Source organism: Copadichromis virginalis, linkage group LG10 (assembly GCF_057382275.1).
Source record: "Copadichromis virginalis isolate Kocher_CV1m ecotype Utaka linkage group LG10, C_Virginalis_male_GT1.1, whole genome shotgun sequence".
In the NCBI taxonomy this organism is placed as follows: Eukaryota; Metazoa; Chordata; class Actinopteri; order Cichliformes; family Cichlidae; genus Copadichromis; species Copadichromis virginalis.
In genome coordinates, this window is record NC_140627.1 from 11,639,173 (window position 1) to 11,657,732 (window position 18,560).

The following is an 18,560-nucleotide window of genomic DNA, read 5'->3' on the forward strand; positions in this document are numbered from 1 at the left end:
CACTGTTCTGGCATTGCAATCAGGAAGTCAGGAGACAGCGATGATGTGCAGTGGCAGTGGGTGACCTTTAACTGGAGGACACTTGCTCAGCTGCTATAACGTCATCAGCACCGCTGCTGCAGTTTCCCCGAGCTGCCACCAGGGGTCGAGTGGTGGCCACATGGGTGGGCTAAAGCACTACTGGCCTGGATTTAAAGAATAATTCCACTCTAAATTAAAATCGAAATAAATAAATATTTTATAGGATTGTAAATATGTAAGCTTTTCTGTATTCAGGTTTTTAAAAAAAGAAGAGACAGACTGTAGTGTAGTGTCAGTTAGAGACATATCCCCAAAGCTGCCCCATAACGAGGACACACTGAAGCTCTAGTCACGGTCCGATACAGGTCATTTCAAACAAAACTGACAGAGTTAGTCAGCACTCACATGACCATCCTGAACATATAATCAAATCAGCCTTCTCTGATCTCACCCCACATTTGCGCACATTGACCTTGCTATTCATAACCACTACAACGTGGCATGTGCACAGCAGAGCAGCATAAAACATCTGTGAAGAGAATGTTCCCCCTTGCATGTTCTTGCATTTTTTGGTGATGGCTGAATTTGTATGACCAGCTTTTCTTTTCTTTTTTTTTTTAAGTTTTAAGGTGGATCTAAGTGCACTAAATGAGTTCAGCCCCACTCTGGAATCAGCCTGCTACAGCCTGTAGTCTAATAATAAGCGTCTGTAGTATAGGTGGAGACTGTTTTCAGTCAGTCGTGCTGGCTATGACTCACTAATGCAGTGCCCAGTGCCTTTTGTGGATACAGAAAGAAAAAAAGAGCTTCTTGTTAGAATTTATGTAGCCTATCAGCTGACACCTGTCTCAGGTCATGACCCCCTATGAGGAGCACCCGCAGGGACCCCATCTGGCATTCACTGTGTTTTTTTCTATTTCTTTTTTAGGTTTCTGATTCCCGCACATCCACACTCAATGCGCAGTCACGTGTTTAGACCTATATTATTACGCTAAACACAATCGTACAAAACGCTTTAAACAGATTTGTGCGCAAATCTAACGAACATAGCATGACGGGTTTCGCCTCCAACCGGATAATGCAGAGTCTGCAGCAGTGTGATGCAGTCCCGCAGAAGAATTGCAGTCTCTGCAGCACAGGCTGAATGACCTTGCTTCAAGGTCGCAGTGACACCGCCGTCAGTTTTCCCTGTGAGGCGCGCGCCACGAAAATCCTGCCCGCGAGCGCGCCGCATCTATGTAACCACAGCGAGCCTGCTGTCCCGCACCTCGGACACAGCGCTCACTGCTTCAGTTGAAACCAACGTATACTGGGCTATAATTAGAGCCGGATCACGCCGGGCAGCTTTGGGGTGGAGATATCTAAATAATAGGCTACTATGGTTACTCCGATTTCTTTGTCTTTCTTGATTTCCTCCCCCTCCTCTCCACTTTCACCACACCAGTAGAAAAGCTTTTCAACTCTTTCGTGACAACTCCTCTGCTTTCTTAATGCCAGCTGTTGCCAGGCGTGTTGGGGAGCGCAGGGGGCAGCAGACTATTTCTAGAAGCAGGAGGCTTCTAAGTTTGACAAAAGAAAATCGTTTGTTTTCTTTGCTGTATAATAAAATTGCCAAATAAAGTGAACCTTGGTAGAGCAGGCTTACACAAAAGCCCATACAGGATAACACAGGGGGCGAACTTTGTATTCCAAGCAAGTATTTTTCTTTTCTTTCCTTTTTTTAAATTCAGACTACTATCCTTTAATTATTTTACTTTCTCAACCCTTGGCACAGCTCTCCTCATCTCTTCTTCCTTGGCTCATGTCCAGATGCTGTGCAGCGGCGGAGTGAGACGGGTCAGCGTCACAAGACCAAAAGCATGACTACATTTTCCACAGAGGTGTCCTGGAAAGGACATGCAGCCTCATTTTGTGCCCTATAGCTAATGTGATAATTATAATAATAAAGCATGTTGCAGAAAGCCATTTTCGTTATGGTGTTTTAAGCATAAAGGCTTTCTGAATATAGGCCACAAAACGTATAATAATACAACAGACCCGTGTTTTTAATCTCACAGCAAATATGAAAGCCGTGGGGTTTTTTTCTTTAGTGTGGAAGGGTTCACTGCTATAAAAAGCACTCAATGGTCTGAAATCAGCACTTTGAAGCAGCTCGTCTAAATGAATGAATACACCTTGACTGTACGCGAATTAACGTGGAGTGGGTCATATTTTTTTCACGAGTTGCAGGCCCTTATTAAAATGCGGATGACGCGGGTTGTAGGTGCGTGCAGACGTAACGGAGACCCAGTGGACGCAAATTGTGGCAGAGGGAGGAGAGCAGGCACGAGATCCAGGCTACGTCACTGAGTTCCGTCAAATGCGCGGAAGAAAGCCAGAGGTGTGCCGGAAGTTGAACTGTTAAAATAAAAGCAGCATTTAGAGTTCGTTTTAAGAATATCAGCGTCTCTATCTTTTTAAAAATGTGTTACGGATTTGACGGAAAGGAGGGAGACTTTTGTACTGGATTATTTTTTATTTTTGGTCATCTTCCCGCTTGGTAAATGTTTGAAAGGTTTAATATGTCGACGGAGTTTTGCTGTGAAATACTCTTACCGGATGTGGATGCTGTTTTTGTTGGAGACTTGACGCTAAGGTTCAGCTACAACCTCAGTTGTGGAAGGCGAAGACGGGAATTTTTTAACAGCAGTGGACGGAGCCGAACAGCCGGGCGAAGACATTGTGTCGCCGGTTGTTGTTATCTCCCTTTTTACATGCTAACATCGTGATGCGATGTGAGAAACGTCGCGAGGCTCTTACGGCGCCATTAATCCAGTTCAACTGCCAGTGGACTTGCAATCCGCAAAGACTTGACTGACCTCAAATATTTAAGAACAAAAACGACCCCGTGATGTTTTTACATTTCCTAGTAAGTATCTTGTCTTAGCCTACACTTCCGAGGTTGAGCACACATGGGGTGTTTTGCCCATTATTAGTGTTTTTTGGACGTGGCAGCTGTCTTGACGACAGCCTGATGTGCATGCACGATTTGCCCGAAAGAGCTCTAAGTTCGCCTGACCACGTTAATGGGGATATGGGACACGAGCCGGAAAATAGTTAATAGCCTACACTGTGGGATAATTTGCAGTGCACGCCATATTTCAAGCTTATAACACATGTATACCTTGGGACTAATTCATGCTTCAATAAATGCTAGAGGAGTCGTTGGTGGTTAGTACTCTAGTCACCAGTAAGCCACACTCGTTAATGTAGAAAATAAAGACCAACATGCAGATGATAAGTGTTTTCTTCTGTTTTTCTTTCTTGCATGCTGTTACTTAAACAGCAAGTTCTCATGTGCAGAATGCCCCTCCGGCACTTCTTCTTCAGTTGTTCACACTTTAACTTCTCTTCTGTGTATTTTAATCTCCCGAGTTATATTTCTCTCGGTTTTAACACACCGAACTATGTAAGTTGTCGAGCCTCCTGGGCCAGGATTGAGATCCCTGATCTTAAGGCATAATCCACTTCGGCAATTAACCTTTCACCGGTCCGAGATCAGTAAGGCAAGGTCACCCCTGGGTGCTGTTCTCCCTGTCTCCACAGTGCGCCGCATTTAAAACCCTTAAACTGAGTTTAGTGTCGCGTCTGTGAATGTGATGTCACTGACGGAGACCTTACCCCTGACAAAACCACGATAAGAAAGCTTTAAACGGTTGAAGACATAAGGAGCTTGTCGAGGTGTGATATTTGACTTTTTGCTTATGTAATAGAAAGTGTACTTGGAAATCCATTTATGACAAGGAGCTGTTTGGGTGCAACAGTCTACTGGGATTAGAGTCTGAAACTGAAACGACTTATAAAAATGAAATTGTCAGCTGTTTTAACCTCCAGACAAAATGGGAAAAGCATCTCAGTTTGTTTTCATATATAAGAGCCTTGCACACTTTTAAAGTTGCTTAAAATAGGTGTCCTTTTTTGGGATATGGCATTTTTTTAACAGTCATATTTAGACTTTAACAACAAGCTGGAATACTATTCCATTTGGGGTTTTTGTGTTTGTTTTTAAGCCTAAGTAATTTAATTATTTACATAGCTTTATCACCAAACTTAAGTTTATAACTTTGTATGACTGAAAGACAAGGTGTTGGCTTTTCTCTGTCTGCCCTTCAAGCATTCCTGTGACTGTGACCTTTGGAGTGTGTCACGCAGTGTAAAGGGGGAGGGTATGAGCAGTGTGTGTAAAAATCTGGATAGATAGGCTGGGTTATGTATTTTTGGAAAGACAGTTGGTTTTAGGTGTATCCATACGCCTCATTAGAGAAGAAACAAAAACTGTTGGCAGAGCACATGCTTCCTCTGGATCATGTGAAGATTAGCTCCACAGTTATTGTTAGGAGCCTGCCAATCATTTGCTGCGAGTTTGCATACATTATGGTCATTATGAGGCCGGACGCGGTGTCCTTGTGGGGATTTGACCATTCAAAGCACAAAGGGCAAACATGAAAAGCAAACTCTTTGGCTTGGCTGCAAGTTTTGGGAATACTCTCAGAAGCGTTTGCTTGCTTCGCAGGTGTCCCGGTAACTGCAGACTTCAGCCCACAGCAATATCATTTTACTGAGCTCTCTTCTGGAGTGAGACATACACAGGCTTCAAGCTCCAGGTCACCAAACAGGTAAGCTGTTCCTACGTCACCTTTTATGTTGATGAAATGTTACACCGTTATGCCGTGTTTCAATTGGGATTATTTGTTAACAAGTGCCTCTTTTTCCTCACAATTCAGTCATTATAAAGGTAGACTTTGTGGTAGACTTTCAGCTGACGCCTTTAGGACATGCACAGATATGAGCAAGTTTGTAGAAGGATTGAGGCTGAGTAAAAACAACAGAGAATAATGTTACAGTGCCACAACCGTATTTTTCATTACTTATATATGTTACCCGTATATTATGATGGTTTTGTTGCAGTCATACACTTTCCAGGACATGTTCCTGTTTGAGAAAAGCAGGCTCATCAGCTAAACACAGATACTTCTCTTGGTCTGTTGTCGAAATTATATCATGAGGGCACAAACTTGAAACGACAGGCCGTGATTGCTCTGCAAACAGAAAATATGGGTTAGGGAGGGGCAAGAGGCGGATAGATGACAGAAAGAAAGAACAATTAATGTATCAGCCTGTGGCTCTTCAGTGACACTTTAAATTTCTTTTTTGTTTTGGGGATACTGTGTGAGGGGAAACACATCTTCAGCAGTATACATTTGTGTGTAACACCAGGAGCTAAAAGTTTAGCTGTCTTCCCCTAGATTATTGTAACTTTGTTGTTAGTTTAAGCAAGCTGAAACATTTGATCAAAAATAATATATATTACAGTTTAGAAGTTTAATTGCATCCTTCATTAACAATGCTAACTTATAATTCTGACAATGCCAATCAGATTTCCAGCTGGCAATGAAGCATCTTATATTTGATCAGTATAATTTGGGATCTTCCTTTACTCCATTCAAAAAATATAGTAAATATATGACGCTTAACTTTTAAAATGAGACATTTACAGATGACAGTGTGAAAGTGTTACTATGTGCTTAGCCTGCATCGCCTCCCAGCTGTTAGGGAAAGCCGATTGTAGGCCGGCCCATCTCCGCACATAGCCAGCATGAGCTAGCAGGAGCTGGTGGTCTGGATACTGATTTTTCTGCTGGATCTGTGTCATGATAGCACACCGTGGGGAGACTTATCGTTCAGTGCTGCTCTAGTCACCGCTCAGGTAAGATGCAGCCTAGTCCGGGTTAGAGTGACCAAAATAAACCTCGGCCCTAGGGGGAGAGAGCTGGATAGTCAGGATTAACGTAGGCTAGCTAGCCTAGTTAGCTAACATACAGTTATCATTTATGTATTCGCTACTCTTGAAGCTAGCTCATGCTAACGTTACACCAAACACGCTGGAATTAGTTTACAGCAAACACCACGCGTTTCTATGGCTGATAAAGTAGATAACAGAGCTATTTAGCAGACCTCTTTAGGTTTTACGCGCTGCTTTAGTCGAATCAATGAGTAACCAGAGAGCTATCATCGCATGCTTGTTAACATTTTCTATGAAGAAACCGACATTTCCCAAAGAAGAAGTCGAATTGGCCAGCGGTGCACATGGTGACCTGATGATCTGACTCAAGTCCGAGCAAAGCCAAATGACACTGTTCAGTATCTGTGTTTATGTGCTACTACTGGTACTGTCTGGTTGAGCGATTAACTGAGCTTTCAGTGAGTCCAGGTAGGCTAAACTTTAAACAGGATAAGTTTCTTTGACGTGTCCGAGGCTTGCCAAACAGCTCTCATATACAGAGAGGGCAAACTCCAAAGAAAATTGTATGCCAGCAACCATAGGATTGGGTTATCTGCTGCAGCAATAAGTATGATAAAGGCTTACTTGCTTGGGAAGTACCTACTGACACTGTTAGTAGGACTGACTAACTCTGACTGTTTTTCTCATAGTGTGCTTTCAGTCTGAGGTTCTCTGTTCTGTTCTCAGTGGTTCCCATCAGCAAAGACAGAAAGCTCTTTTCTGATGGTCATGTCTTAGAAGTGCAGTTTGATGTTAAATATGTCTGAACAAGAGGCTGTTTATTATTGACACAGTAGTAATTAGTAGTAATTTTTTAAACTGACAGAGTTAAACCACTCAAAGCTGACCAGCCCAGGACTGATGTTTATTGATTATATCACAAAAAGCCTCAGAATCTTCACTGTTTTTGTTGTCACAGTCACATGTTTTGTAATTATACGAGACTTGAGTGGATTATCAGCCCACCTGATAAACAAATAGAAAAATGTTGGATAATTGCAGTAGATTGCTACTATGTGTGCAAGAGAAACTGAGGACTTAACTGGATTGAGGCTATTTAGACTGCAGAAATCCTCCTCAACGTCCTCACGCAGTGATCTATTAACACAGTCATTCAAGTAAGGGTCTGCATTAATGCTTAAGAGGTGAAGCTAAGAGACAGTTCATGCTCACGTTACGGTTACTTTCTCAATTTCACAATTCAAATCAAGAAAACAAAGTTCGTTTCAGGTAGAATAATAAAACATGTCAAGAGTGTTTTGGTGGCAATTTATCAACTGTCTGTCTTTATAGTGATTAAATACAGGCGTGATCCGCTCTCTTCTGAATTGATGACCCTCGCTTGGGCTGGGCAAAGCGGTGGTCAGTTTGTGCATGCAAACACTCGCCCACCAGTTTGTTAAGTTACATAAAGACGAGAAACCTCAGATGCCCCATTGATATTATTACATTATATGTCAGAGATCAGACTGCTCTTAAGCTGATTGTCTTATTTTATATGGATGGTTGACATTAAGAACCCTGACATTTGAAAACTAAGTTGAGCTTAAAAGCATTACACAGAATTACTCACAGAGATGCAGATTTTGGTATTAGAAGTGCATGTTCACTTGGGTAATTGAATCTTCTCTTTCATTTTTTATGTCAAACAACATCTTCTGCGTACTTCTCTCCTTCGCTGGAGTGCATTTCAAGGTGCAGTGCACAGTATGCCATCTCGACTGTGTACTGAGACTCATTAACTTTTTTATACGCTTGTATTGAGATTCATAAACATCCCAAATATAACATGTTTACTATTTTTGCTAGCATAATTTAAGTTAGAACTACAGACTACTACTTTTGCTTACTTATTTGAATACAAGTTATGTGATTGAGTGACTTCTTTATAGCACAGTGGCCTCCATTCACTCACCTTAGACATCTTAATGACTTGAAATATGACAGAGGTGTAGTTCTATTAGGTGCGACGTGTTTTTGATAGCTTTCATTAATATCTTTAGAAGGCAAGATTATGGCCAATATGATGATCATGATTATTTTGTTCAGCATTAAGGTCATGATTATTTGTCATAATTATTCATTAAGATCGTTGACAATATTTTTGTTGCACTTTCATGCATTTCATTTCACGTTTGTACAAATCTTTGTGTCAAAATAAAATTGGACCTACTTATTTATCTAAATTCAGTGTGTTTTTTAGAAGAAACATTTAAAAAAAAAACTGTACTAAATGAACAGGCCACTGATTTCACTTTTGTGTTGCACCACATTCCTGTTTGTTAATGTTCACAAACCAATCTTTGATGACAAATAGTATGAAGTTTTTTACTTAATTCATTGCACCTGCATGATGGATGCGAATAAAACTCAAAGAACTAGATAAACCCTTTCTTTTTCCCCAGTAATGTTTCACATACTCGTCAGGTATTACTACTTCAAGAATCGCTCTTTTGTCCATTATGGTGACCGTTTTCCTGAAGTCTTGCTTACTCACAGTGTTTGGTGGACACACGCCTTTAGCCAAATGGAACGTGATTACTTTGATGATTTCAGTGTGCGGATGGATTTGCTGAGGCTCGGTAAAGGCTCGCTTTTAAGGATGGCTGAGTTGATGTTGGAAAGTTCACTGCAGCAACCATTGCACTATTTATTCATTTATTTTTGGCCTTCATGTCTGTGCATACTGCAGTTTGTGGTTGAATAAGTTGTGTTGCTGAATATGATTTATTTTTGATTAACCTCTCTAAAGTAGGGAGTAATTCTAGTCACTAGATGATTATCTGCTTTCTGCTGTGCCAGACATTTAAATATTTGTTGTGCATCAGCCATTTAATGAAGTGTTACACATCCAGACTAGTCCAGGAAACTTCGAGCTGCCAGGTGCAGCTGCAGTTGGCTCATGCAGTCACATGTTCAGGCATTGATTTGCGGAGTGCTTGAATTAATTAATTGTTTTAATTGGTGGAGGATGTATTTTAAATTGTGTGAGAAGCCAAATGGCATTTTCTTGTATGTATGTAGAGGACCAGCCACATATGTAGTATGTCAAAGGTTGAGGAAGGGAGAACTCAAGCATTTGGAGGGACAGTTTATTTTATGTTTGCATCCTCAGACTCCAAATAGGAAGGTTCATACTTATGTTTCATCATCTGAGAGGGGGTCCCCTTGACCAAAGAAGTGAAAACACAAATGAAAGAGACAACACCACTGGCATCTGGGTAAAATATCCCCTTGCTTCTCATTCAAGCCTCATCTCCTGAGCTGAAGTCAGGGGTCTAATCTGTCAGCAGATGACCCTCCCGTCTCTGGATAGCTGGCGACGAGCTGGCTACACAACAACAACAACAACTGGTTAAAAGCTAACGCTGTGTCAGCTAATGTTAGGCTTGAGTGTCCTAAAGATTGGACTTTCTCTCTGATAAACAGTGTGAGTACATTCTCATGTCATGTATGAGTTCAGAAATATTTGATCCTCTTCAAAGAAACAGCTGACAGACAAACAAAAACAGCAGCGCGTACTGACAGAAAAGTTCAGGACATTCTTAACAGCGATACTCGGTGTTGCTTTTATTGGGCAGAAGTACATTTCACTGAATTACAGATTCCTAATAGACTCATTTTACAAAGTTTTAATCATTCAGAATAAATAGACACGGGCACATATTGACATCTGGGTAAACAACAAAGTGACACCCTGTACTCTCTACAGATGAACGGCGACAAGAGTGTTTGAGATGACTGGAGGGAAAAAATGTAAAATTCTAGAAAATATTTCATTGACACTTATCAGTTTTTCATTCCTGATTTCTTTCCAAGTGTCGATATTATTTAAATATATTCAAATTTAGTTTGTACAAAAATGTTTTTATGCAGCAACAGTAGAAGAAACATGTTCCCAGATGCTCTGCGTTTCCCCATAATGGCTGCTGTTATGGGGTACAGTCTAAACGTAATGTGTTTTAATGTCTTTGTCCTACAGTGGCTAAGATTATGCAAAAGTCTGATTACAGCAATTGTAGACTGTGAGCTACAATCTGCTGTAAGATTTTACACACTGTACTTTTAAGCACACATACATATATAGCTCAGGTGGTAGAGCAGGTCTCCTACTAATCAGAAGGTTGGTGGTGCAGGTCAAACATCTTTGGGCAAGATGCATCCATCAGAGTGTAAATGTTGGATAGAAAGAGCATAGAAAAAAACTGCTTGTGAGAATGGGTGAATTAGGCAAGTTGTGAAAAGTGCTTTGAGTGCTCAGAGTAGAAGAGTGCTATATATGAATCAGTCCATTTACCATTTAGTTTAGGGAAGGTTAGTTGAGGTTAATTTGATAGTAGATTAAAGCAGCATTTGCATCACCACAACATGAAATGTTTTTCTCTCTGCTGCCTGTTTCCTTCTGATTACAGTGTTTATGCTCAAACCATCACAAATCCCACACAGTAGTGCAAACAGTTTGATGGTTTAAAAAGCTTTAAGAAGGACTAAAGACTGGGGTGGGAATATGGTAAAGTGTTGTAGCCCATGAAGGGGCACTACACTACTGAGATGTTTATTTACATCCTTTTTTTCTTTGCTTTATCATTTTATTACTTTTGTTTGTTATCATGAAAATCTGTGACTGATGATTTTCTCAGAGATATAGATGTGAGTTAAAAGTCTCTGTGCTATTATTTACTTTGACATTTCTTTTTCCTTTTGCCCTGCAGACATCATGTCTTCCCGTGAGCGTCGGTCAGATGTCTACATAAAGGCAGAACCAAGTAGTCCAGAGGGAGGCGGGGGAGGTCGGACCAGCCCTGGCGGGGCCTCCTCAGATTCTTCTCATAGCGGAGGCGGAGTGACCCGAGGAGACAACGTTAAACGTTACTCCCCGCCACTGTACACACCAGCTCTGCGTTGCCATTTCAAGGATGAGGGTGGCGATGGGGCAGAGGAGGGCTCCGCTGGAAATGGGGCAGGTCGATGCAAGTACGCCCTGAGCACGCTTCCCAAGAGGCTGTGTCTCGTTTGCGGGGATGTGGCCTCAGGTTACCATTATGGTGTTGCATCGTGTGAGGCCTGTAAAGCATTCTTCAAGAGAACCATTCAAGGTGTGTTGTGGTAAAGTTTGCTTTAGTGACAGGTAAAGCACTTTAAATGTGTTTAAATGTTTTCACAACAAAACATAGAGTATAAAACACGTATTTGTTTTCTAGAATACCGCTAAAACTTCTCATTGATTTTCCAAAAAAAAAAGAAGCTATTTTGTCCCAAAAAACAAGAAATGTATGCAGTTTTGAAAATCTTTCATATTGTTGCTTGTTTCTGGGACCTTCATGAACTCCTGACATTATTTCTGTAACTTTCCAGAGAGTGTAACAAAATCACTGTCACACCTCTGTATGAGGATTGGTATAGTCGGAGTGTAGGACATAAAAAAAGAGGAATAGCAGAATGTGTGTGTGGTTGAAAGATAAGAGAGAGTATAGGCACTTGCTTCTTCGCGAATTTATTTGTACATTCGTTGAGATTAACATTTTCTGCTTCTTCATATAGGTAACATTGAATATAGCTGTCCAGCATCAAATGAGTGTGAAATCACTAAAAGGCGCAGAAAGGCTTGCCAGGCATGCCGCTTCACCAAGTGCTTGAAAGTAGGCATGCTTAAAGAGGGTGAGTGTGACCAGACTTTGATTATTATTCCAATATGTTCATTATTGTGCAGTTGCTTAGTTTATTGCTGACCTAAACGAGAACTGCTGATTCTTGCACAATGTAGGAGTTCGTCTGGACAGGGTCAGGGGTGGAAGGCAGAAGTACAAAAGACGCCCAGAAGTGGAGAATGCAACATACCAGAGTGCTCCTCTACCGCTGACAAAGGAGAGCGAAAAAAGTGAGCTTTGATAAATTGTATTATGCTTTTTTGTGTGTGTCATGAAATAGCCTTCAAGGAGTTTCTGCAAATGTGGCACAAAAGTTCCCTTCGAGTTAAGGATGCACTGATTAGTAGTCGGTCATAGGTCACCGTGGCAACATGAAACACTTTTTTGGCTATAACTCGTGAATTCTTACACTGATGGTGACTAAATTTCACAGAAATGTCTACTGCATATCACTAACAGGCAGAGCGCAGCCCGGGCCAGGAGTAAGTTACTCATGACAAGAAGTTGAAAGAAGATGAAAGATAGTGATGTAGAAAAAAGGGAGAAATACAGATGGATTTGGTTAATTTGGGAGATTTTTTTCCCCTTTGCACTGAGTTAACGTTAAAATGTGGATTTATGTGTTTGGAAATGAACAATTTTCCCCTTAAAAATGTAAAGTTTTAAAGGAAAGCTCCTCAGAAAATAAAAGCAACACACAAAACATTTCAAATAAACTGGAATTAGCTACAACACAGCTCCCCCTAGTGCCTGATGTGGTTCACTGTTAGTCTTCACTCTTTAAATCAGCAGGTCAGGAAAAGCTTTGGCTCTGTAATGATTTTAATTTAATGTAATTTGACCTGGATTGTTCAAGCTACATGAATCTGGCTGTGGTATAAACATAGAATAATGATCATAAGCAGCAGGCAAAGCTGGCAGATCCTAAGCCTATTTTTAAAATCCATATTTATATACTGTACATAGAGCGCTGCGTATAATACAGTGAAGAGTAATGGAGATCATCAAAATATATCTGAATGCGTTTGTTTAGATAATGACAGTGCTGATGTTGTGGGTATCAACATGTCTGAATGTATACAGTAATTAATGCATCGTTTGTTGTGTGTTTTTGTGACAGATTCCTCCAACATCATCGTGTCCCACCTTCTAGTAGCAGAGCCAGAAAAGTTATTTGCCATGCCCGACCCTCTGCAGCCGGACACGGCCCAGCGTACGCTCACCACCCTTTGTGACCTGGCTGACCGTGAGCTGGTTGTGATCATCGGCTGGGCCAAACACATTCCTGGTAAGAGATGCAGAGAGAATAAAGGAGGGGAGGAGAGGCAGCAATAGCATGGCAACAGCGGAAGAGACTTCCAGGCTCGCTGAAGAGCATCAGTCACACCATGACTAGAATATTGATTGTTGTTGTTATGAATGGCCTGCATGAGCGTGGCTCTAAAGGCTGAATAAATTTAAAGAAAATGTACAGTCAAAACAAATCAGTGTGCATTTAATGTCAAGAGACGAGGACCTTATTCTAAGAGCTCAGATGAAATTATTTATTCCCATATGAAGCTGGTTAAAATATCTAAACCATTATTTGGAGCTTGGTACCAGTAAACCCATCATCCTCCATTTAAATGTGTCCCTTTCTTTGTGCTTTCTCCTGCAGGCTTCTTGTCTCTGTCTCTGGCAGACCAGATGTCAGTGCTGCAGTCAGTGTGGCTGGAGGTGCTCGTGCTGGGCGTAGCGTACCGCTCGCTCGGCTGTGAGGACGAGGTGGTGTTCGCAGAGGACTTTGTCCTTGACGAGGAGATGTCACGTGCAGCCGGACTGACAGAGCTTAATGCAGCTATTAGTCAGCTCGCTCGCCGATTCCGTGCCCTTAACGTGGACCGGGAGGAATTTGTCATGCTAAAAGCCATCGCACTCACCAACTCAGGTACTTTTACTGCAGCTGCAGACAAGCAGCTATGGGAACATATAAATCAGAATTCAGTATTTTGACACATCCTTTACTTCTCGCATCTTATGAAGCGTTTTGTTGTAGCTTGTAGTGGTAGGTGCACTGTAACACTGTATATTCCCAGTTTTAAAGGCTAGTCTTCTGCTTTCTTGCAGGTATCCGCACTGTAGCTGAATAACTCACAAATGATCTCTCTGTAGTGTAAATATGATGCGATTTGTTTACCCATCTCATAACCTTTATGTAGTTGTCCCTCAGAGGTCCACCTACAATGAGTGCTAACTACAGGCCCTGCTTGTTGAATAAATAACAACTGACATTAGTTTGTTTGTAGTCAATTACCGGGCAAGGCAGCCTCTCTTTCTGTGACAAAAGCTGAGAACATTTCAGCACCCTCCACACTCCCTCACCATGTGCTCCCTGTTGTTCTGTCAGACTCTGTTTACATCGAGGACATGGAGGCCGTGCAGAAGCTGCGGGACCTCCTCCACCAGGCCCTGCTGGAGATGGAATGTCAGCGGCGCCCAGACGACCCCCAGCGGGCAGGACGTCTTCTTTTAACGTTGCCTCTCCTCCGACAGACTGCTGGCCGTGCTCTGACCACTTTCTACAGCATCAAGACCCGGGGTGGGGTGCCCATGCACAAACTATTCCTGGAGATGCTGGAAGCCATGATGGACTCCCCCTAGAGAGAAACGCAGGAGCAGGAGTAGAGCGGATTCAGAGAAAGCCCCAAACAGAGAGCTACTCTTCAAGAGTGGATGTGTGTTTTATGGAAAAGGACAGCTTTCATTTCAGAATTAATAATGAGGAAACGATCATTATCTCCTTTAGGCCACAGGAAGAAAGGAAAATAATGTGAAGTGGAAATTGGCCATTTACAGAATGATGTAACTGTCAGAGTTCAGTAAAAAGCTCTTCACGTGAGAACATTTAACACAAATGCCAGAATATTTTTTAGTTCTAACCGTTTCACGGCATGTTTCTTCACAGCATCAACCTGCAGTTACTTAACCACTGAAGAACAACATGTAGGTACCGAATAACAGACTGCAACCATGTGGCTTTTGAACTTAAAAATAGTACTACATCTGCTCATGAAAAGCCATAATAACATACCCGGCAAAATGCTTGAGAGTCCAACAAGGGGTCAGAATAAAGTGCACACTAAGTGCTTGTATTTACTATAGTTTAGTGTGCCGTTGTAGGCAAGTCATAGGAATTTCTTGCAATATGTTAAAAGCAATATAACGACTCGAATATTGTCTGTCACATTCAAAATGTGGATCAAATGGTGAGACATCTATTTGTATGCCTCGATTAGTAGTACTTCACTCTTGGGACCCCAAGCGCTGCTTTTTAGAAAAAAACAACAAAAAAATCGAGCTTCTAGTAGAAACCGGTTTGGTCAGGGAAGCCAAATGAGTACATTTAAAAAAAAAACAAAACAAAAAAAACATTTGAGAAAAAACTGCAGCACTTTGGGGATTAAATTGTGAAGCAGAAGCCGCTGGTGTGAGTGCAGCTGTCTTTTTACAAGTTTGTGCAATGGATTCACAGTCCAGGAGAAGTGTATATGAAGACTGTATGCACATAAAATGCTCCGCTTGGAAGTTAATTTATATGTAAAGTGTTGTATGTAAATCCTACTGGCACACACAAAAAAAGGCTTCCATCCAAGCAAGCATGTGTGTTTGTTCGTATGCAGTCGAAACCAATGAGCTACACTGAGATCAGGGACGAACACGGCTCTTGGACATTAAAGCTAGTGTGGCAACGAGCGATTAGAAAAGAAATGCCTCATCTGCTTTTTAAAAAAAAAAAAAAAAAGTATACTGCCCTCTCTACTCCACTAGAATCACAGTTTTTGACTTCAGCAGGTGTGTTTTTGAAGAAAAAAAGAAAAGGTCTGTCCTGTTTGATTTGTGGGCTGTGATGTGTAACACTAATTTGTATGATTGATACGTGTACGTTGAGACATTGCTGCATTTTTCTGCAGTGGTGAAGAATGTTGCATAGATCTCAGATGCTTTTATATGAGATCAGCTGATCTGTTGAACTTTTGCAAGTGCCCAATTATGGGCTTAGGGCAACAAGAAATGCAACATCTTCCCTTTTGGATGTGTGGAAGTCCTGCTTACTGTTCAGCAGGTTTGTATATTTACAGCATAAATGATCACTGTAGTAAGCTTTCCATGCGATGCAAAGCTACAGTGTCGGATAATAAAATCAGATCCCTAAAAATAATATTTAGTGGCCAAAAGGGCCATTAATCTTTTAGCCATGTACAATTCCACTGAAATAAACAGAAACATGCAATTTGTAGTGGACATTTTAACAAAAAAAACTAACAAAAAACAAAAAAAAAAGCCAGCAAATGTGAGAAAACCACCCACCCCCAATTATAATTTTATTTGTGCAGCTCACAGTGTACTGAAATTTGTAAAGACTTGAAACTTGCTAATTTTTTTTTTCTCTTTTTTTCATACAATTTCCTTTTTAGGATTTAAGGGTATTTTATTTACATTGTAAACACACTGTTGTGGGGTTGGATAAAGTGAATGCTGATTGTGTTTTTAATGTAAACAGGTGTGTGTCGTCTGAGGTTGATTGTGATTTTAGGGATCAATTTACTTGGCTCTATAGGTCCGGTGGCATGGTGAGGCTACAGAAGGCTACCTCAGGAGGCAGAGTAAGCCAGATGGCCAAAAAAAAACAAACTGTGGAGACAAATGTAACTCGTGATCTGTTGTCAGTTTTAAAAAGTGGGTAGTGGGCATACCGAATGTCCCGCAGTTCATTTGTTTCTGTTTTCTTTACGGAGTGTATGGCTCATAAATGCCTCGTGAGAGAAAGTGTGTGTGTGTGTGTGTGTGTCACAGTTGATGTGGTGGTAAAGCTAAAACAGTGCAACTGCTAATCCATGGGTGCTACATAAGCAACAGCTGGCACTGTGGAATGGGAAATCTGGCAAAATGTGACACTGATGGATCTGTTTGGTCTTGTTTTCATAAGTTTGAGCTTATATACGTCTGTCTTTTTAAAAAGAAAAACTTGTGTTCTAGCCATGTTTCTCAAACCTTTTTAAAGATAGCAAAAACATAGATGCCGCTAAGTTTCTCCATATTAACGGGTCATATATGCAAAGGTAGATTTTTCTTTTCTTTTTTTTCACTAGCATTTTAGGTACGGCGGGGGTTAGGGTGGAGGGCCATTTGCAGTGTCACTGTTGACGTCATACAGTCATTTGTGGGTCTACTTGCATACGTGCGCATTAATATAAATAAGCAATACAATAAATTTACCAAACCTCACACCTTTCCTTGTATAGCCACGGTGTACATATAAGCATTGCCAGTTATAATTAAGAATAGCTACTAAACGGTATATTATTTAGAAATTCAAATCAATGTTTGTATTTTGAAAGACTATTTAAATGATTAAATTCTATTTTTTACTCAATTTACTGTTGTTTGTTGACACTGCTTTCTTTTTTTTGTGTGATACTGGCTGTGAATTTCTGTGTGTAGGCTATTTTTTTTTTTTTTTTTTTTTCCCCATTTAGATCAAAGTTTGATGTCCGTGTCTAAACTTGTCCACATAAAAATCACTGTGAAAAAAAAAGTGAGATCTTCCACTGTCTGACGCAAAAAGGGAGTGGATTATTGTAGGTGCTTTGTGTTGTGTAATAAATGGACACACCACCACCGCATACCATTGGTCTCATCTCTCCCTGTGGATGTGTATGCATGTGTATTCCGGGGGGAGGGGGGGTGTTTTATGAGGGTACTGTGATGAAGACCACTGTTGAAGCTGTAAGTGTCGTCGTATTTTTGACCATATCACCTTTGGACATGCTCTTAACTGTTGATGAATTGGACCTTGCTTTGCCCCCAGGTTTTCTCTTTAGCACCAGGGGGGTGAAGGCAACAGTGGTCCCAGTGGTAATTGGAGCACTTGGTGCAGTGGCCCCCAAGTAGATCCCAGAAACAACATCCAAAGAGTGTCCAGAAGAGTTGTTGGAACAGCAAAGATCCTGCACAGGACTGTGGAGCTTGAGGTTCCTGTGTAACATCCCCCCTTTGTTCCAGTAGCCTCCTGACATGGATCTTGCTAATCCAGGCAAAGTCAGAGTCGGTATGGCCACAGCTATTTGTATGTATAAATATATATTTCATTGTAGACACTTTTTTTTAAGTAAATAGTGAGCAACAGGGACATATTTAATGGTTTATGCTGGTATTTATGGTGAGTTATGGTAATATGAAGTGCAAAATTCATGCCCCTCTCCTCTGTAATTTTTCCATTCTCCAACGCCACCTAGTGACTTGGATTGGAAGATTTTTTTTTTTGGCCTCCAGGTCGTATATTTGCCCCCTTCCTTTATAAAATATATAGCAGATCCTGGTAATATGGGGCATAACGAAACAGAAATGTAAAATAAGTAAAAGAATAATTGTTAGTATTGTCTGCACAGCTTTATAAAAGTCTCCCATAGCCAATCATCATATGATCAACTACCTTTGGTCATGTTGTTTACATGTATCATATAGCCTAACTGGCAAATTGTAAGCTAATCTTGTAGTGGCAGCGTAGGTGTGCCTTTACATTTAATTAATTACTACAAAGCAAAAAATTACCAAGAACCTGAACAGGCTGGCGACCAGATTAAAATTTGGAAAGGGCCAGATTTGGCCCCAGGACCATGAGTTTACACATGCTGCTGACTCACAATATAAAAGTCACTATATAAAAGTTGTTGTGGAAATGCTGGATCTCCTCTCAACATCACTACTCTGTCTGTAATTCCCAAATAGAGATTTCTCCCCGGTATTACAGCATTTAGTAATTAAAATCAAACTTATTTTAACAGAGGCCCCCAGTACCCAAATCAGCATGATGAAAATTAATAATAATGGTAGAAAGCATCTCTTTGAAAAAATTTTTAAGAGGAGAGCTGTTTTGTTTTAGTTTTATCCCAGTCTCATCTGCTAACATGGACAGGACAGGGTTTATGACTTATACTGCAGCCAGACCCCAGGGACCAATAGAGATATGCTGTCACACATTTTAATTTTCAAACAGTGAATCAATACAGTTTGGCCCAGTGTTACAACAG

The 18,560-nt window shown here is 40.9% G+C and overlaps 1 protein-coding gene across 2 annotated transcripts; it reads left to right on the top strand.

Annotated features, from left to right (window-relative positions):
• Positions 1-2,627: 2,627 nt before the first annotated feature.
• On the top strand, positions 2,628-16,903 carry esrra (estrogen-related receptor alpha). 2 transcript variants are annotated; one of them, XM_085469806.1, is made up of 8 exons: positions 2,628-2,929; positions 4,574-4,676; positions 10,555-10,938; positions 11,384-11,500; positions 11,607-11,720; positions 12,611-12,778; positions 13,148-13,417; positions 13,877-16,903. In XM_085469806.1, the coding sequence occupies exons 3-8, from the start codon at positions 10,560-10,562 to the stop codon at positions 14,128-14,130; spliced, it is 1,302 nt and encodes a 433-aa protein (XP_085325932.1). In that variant the 5' UTR covers positions 2,628-2,929; positions 4,574-4,676; positions 10,555-10,559; the 3' UTR covers positions 14,131-16,903. The 2 variants fall into 2 exon arrangements, with proteins under 2 accessions (XP_085325932.1, XP_085325933.1); XM_085469807.1 differs by lacking the exons at positions 2,628-2,929; positions 4,574-4,676 and adding an exon at positions 5,519-5,767.
• Positions 16,904-18,560: the final 1,657 nt, after the last annotated feature.

Coding starts and splice junctions, on each gene's coding strand:
- esrra (XM_085469806.1), top strand. CDS start 10,560: ATGTCTTCCCGTGAGCGTCGGTCAGATGTCTACATAAAGGCAGAACCA. Junction 11,721..12,610: donor GACAAAGGAGAGCGAAAAAA/GTGAGCTTTGAT, acceptor TTTTTGTGACAG/ATTCCTCCAACATCATCGTG. Junction 13,418..13,876: donor CATCGCACTCACCAACTCAG/GTACTTTTACTG, acceptor TTGTTCTGTCAG/ACTCTGTTTACATCGAGGAC.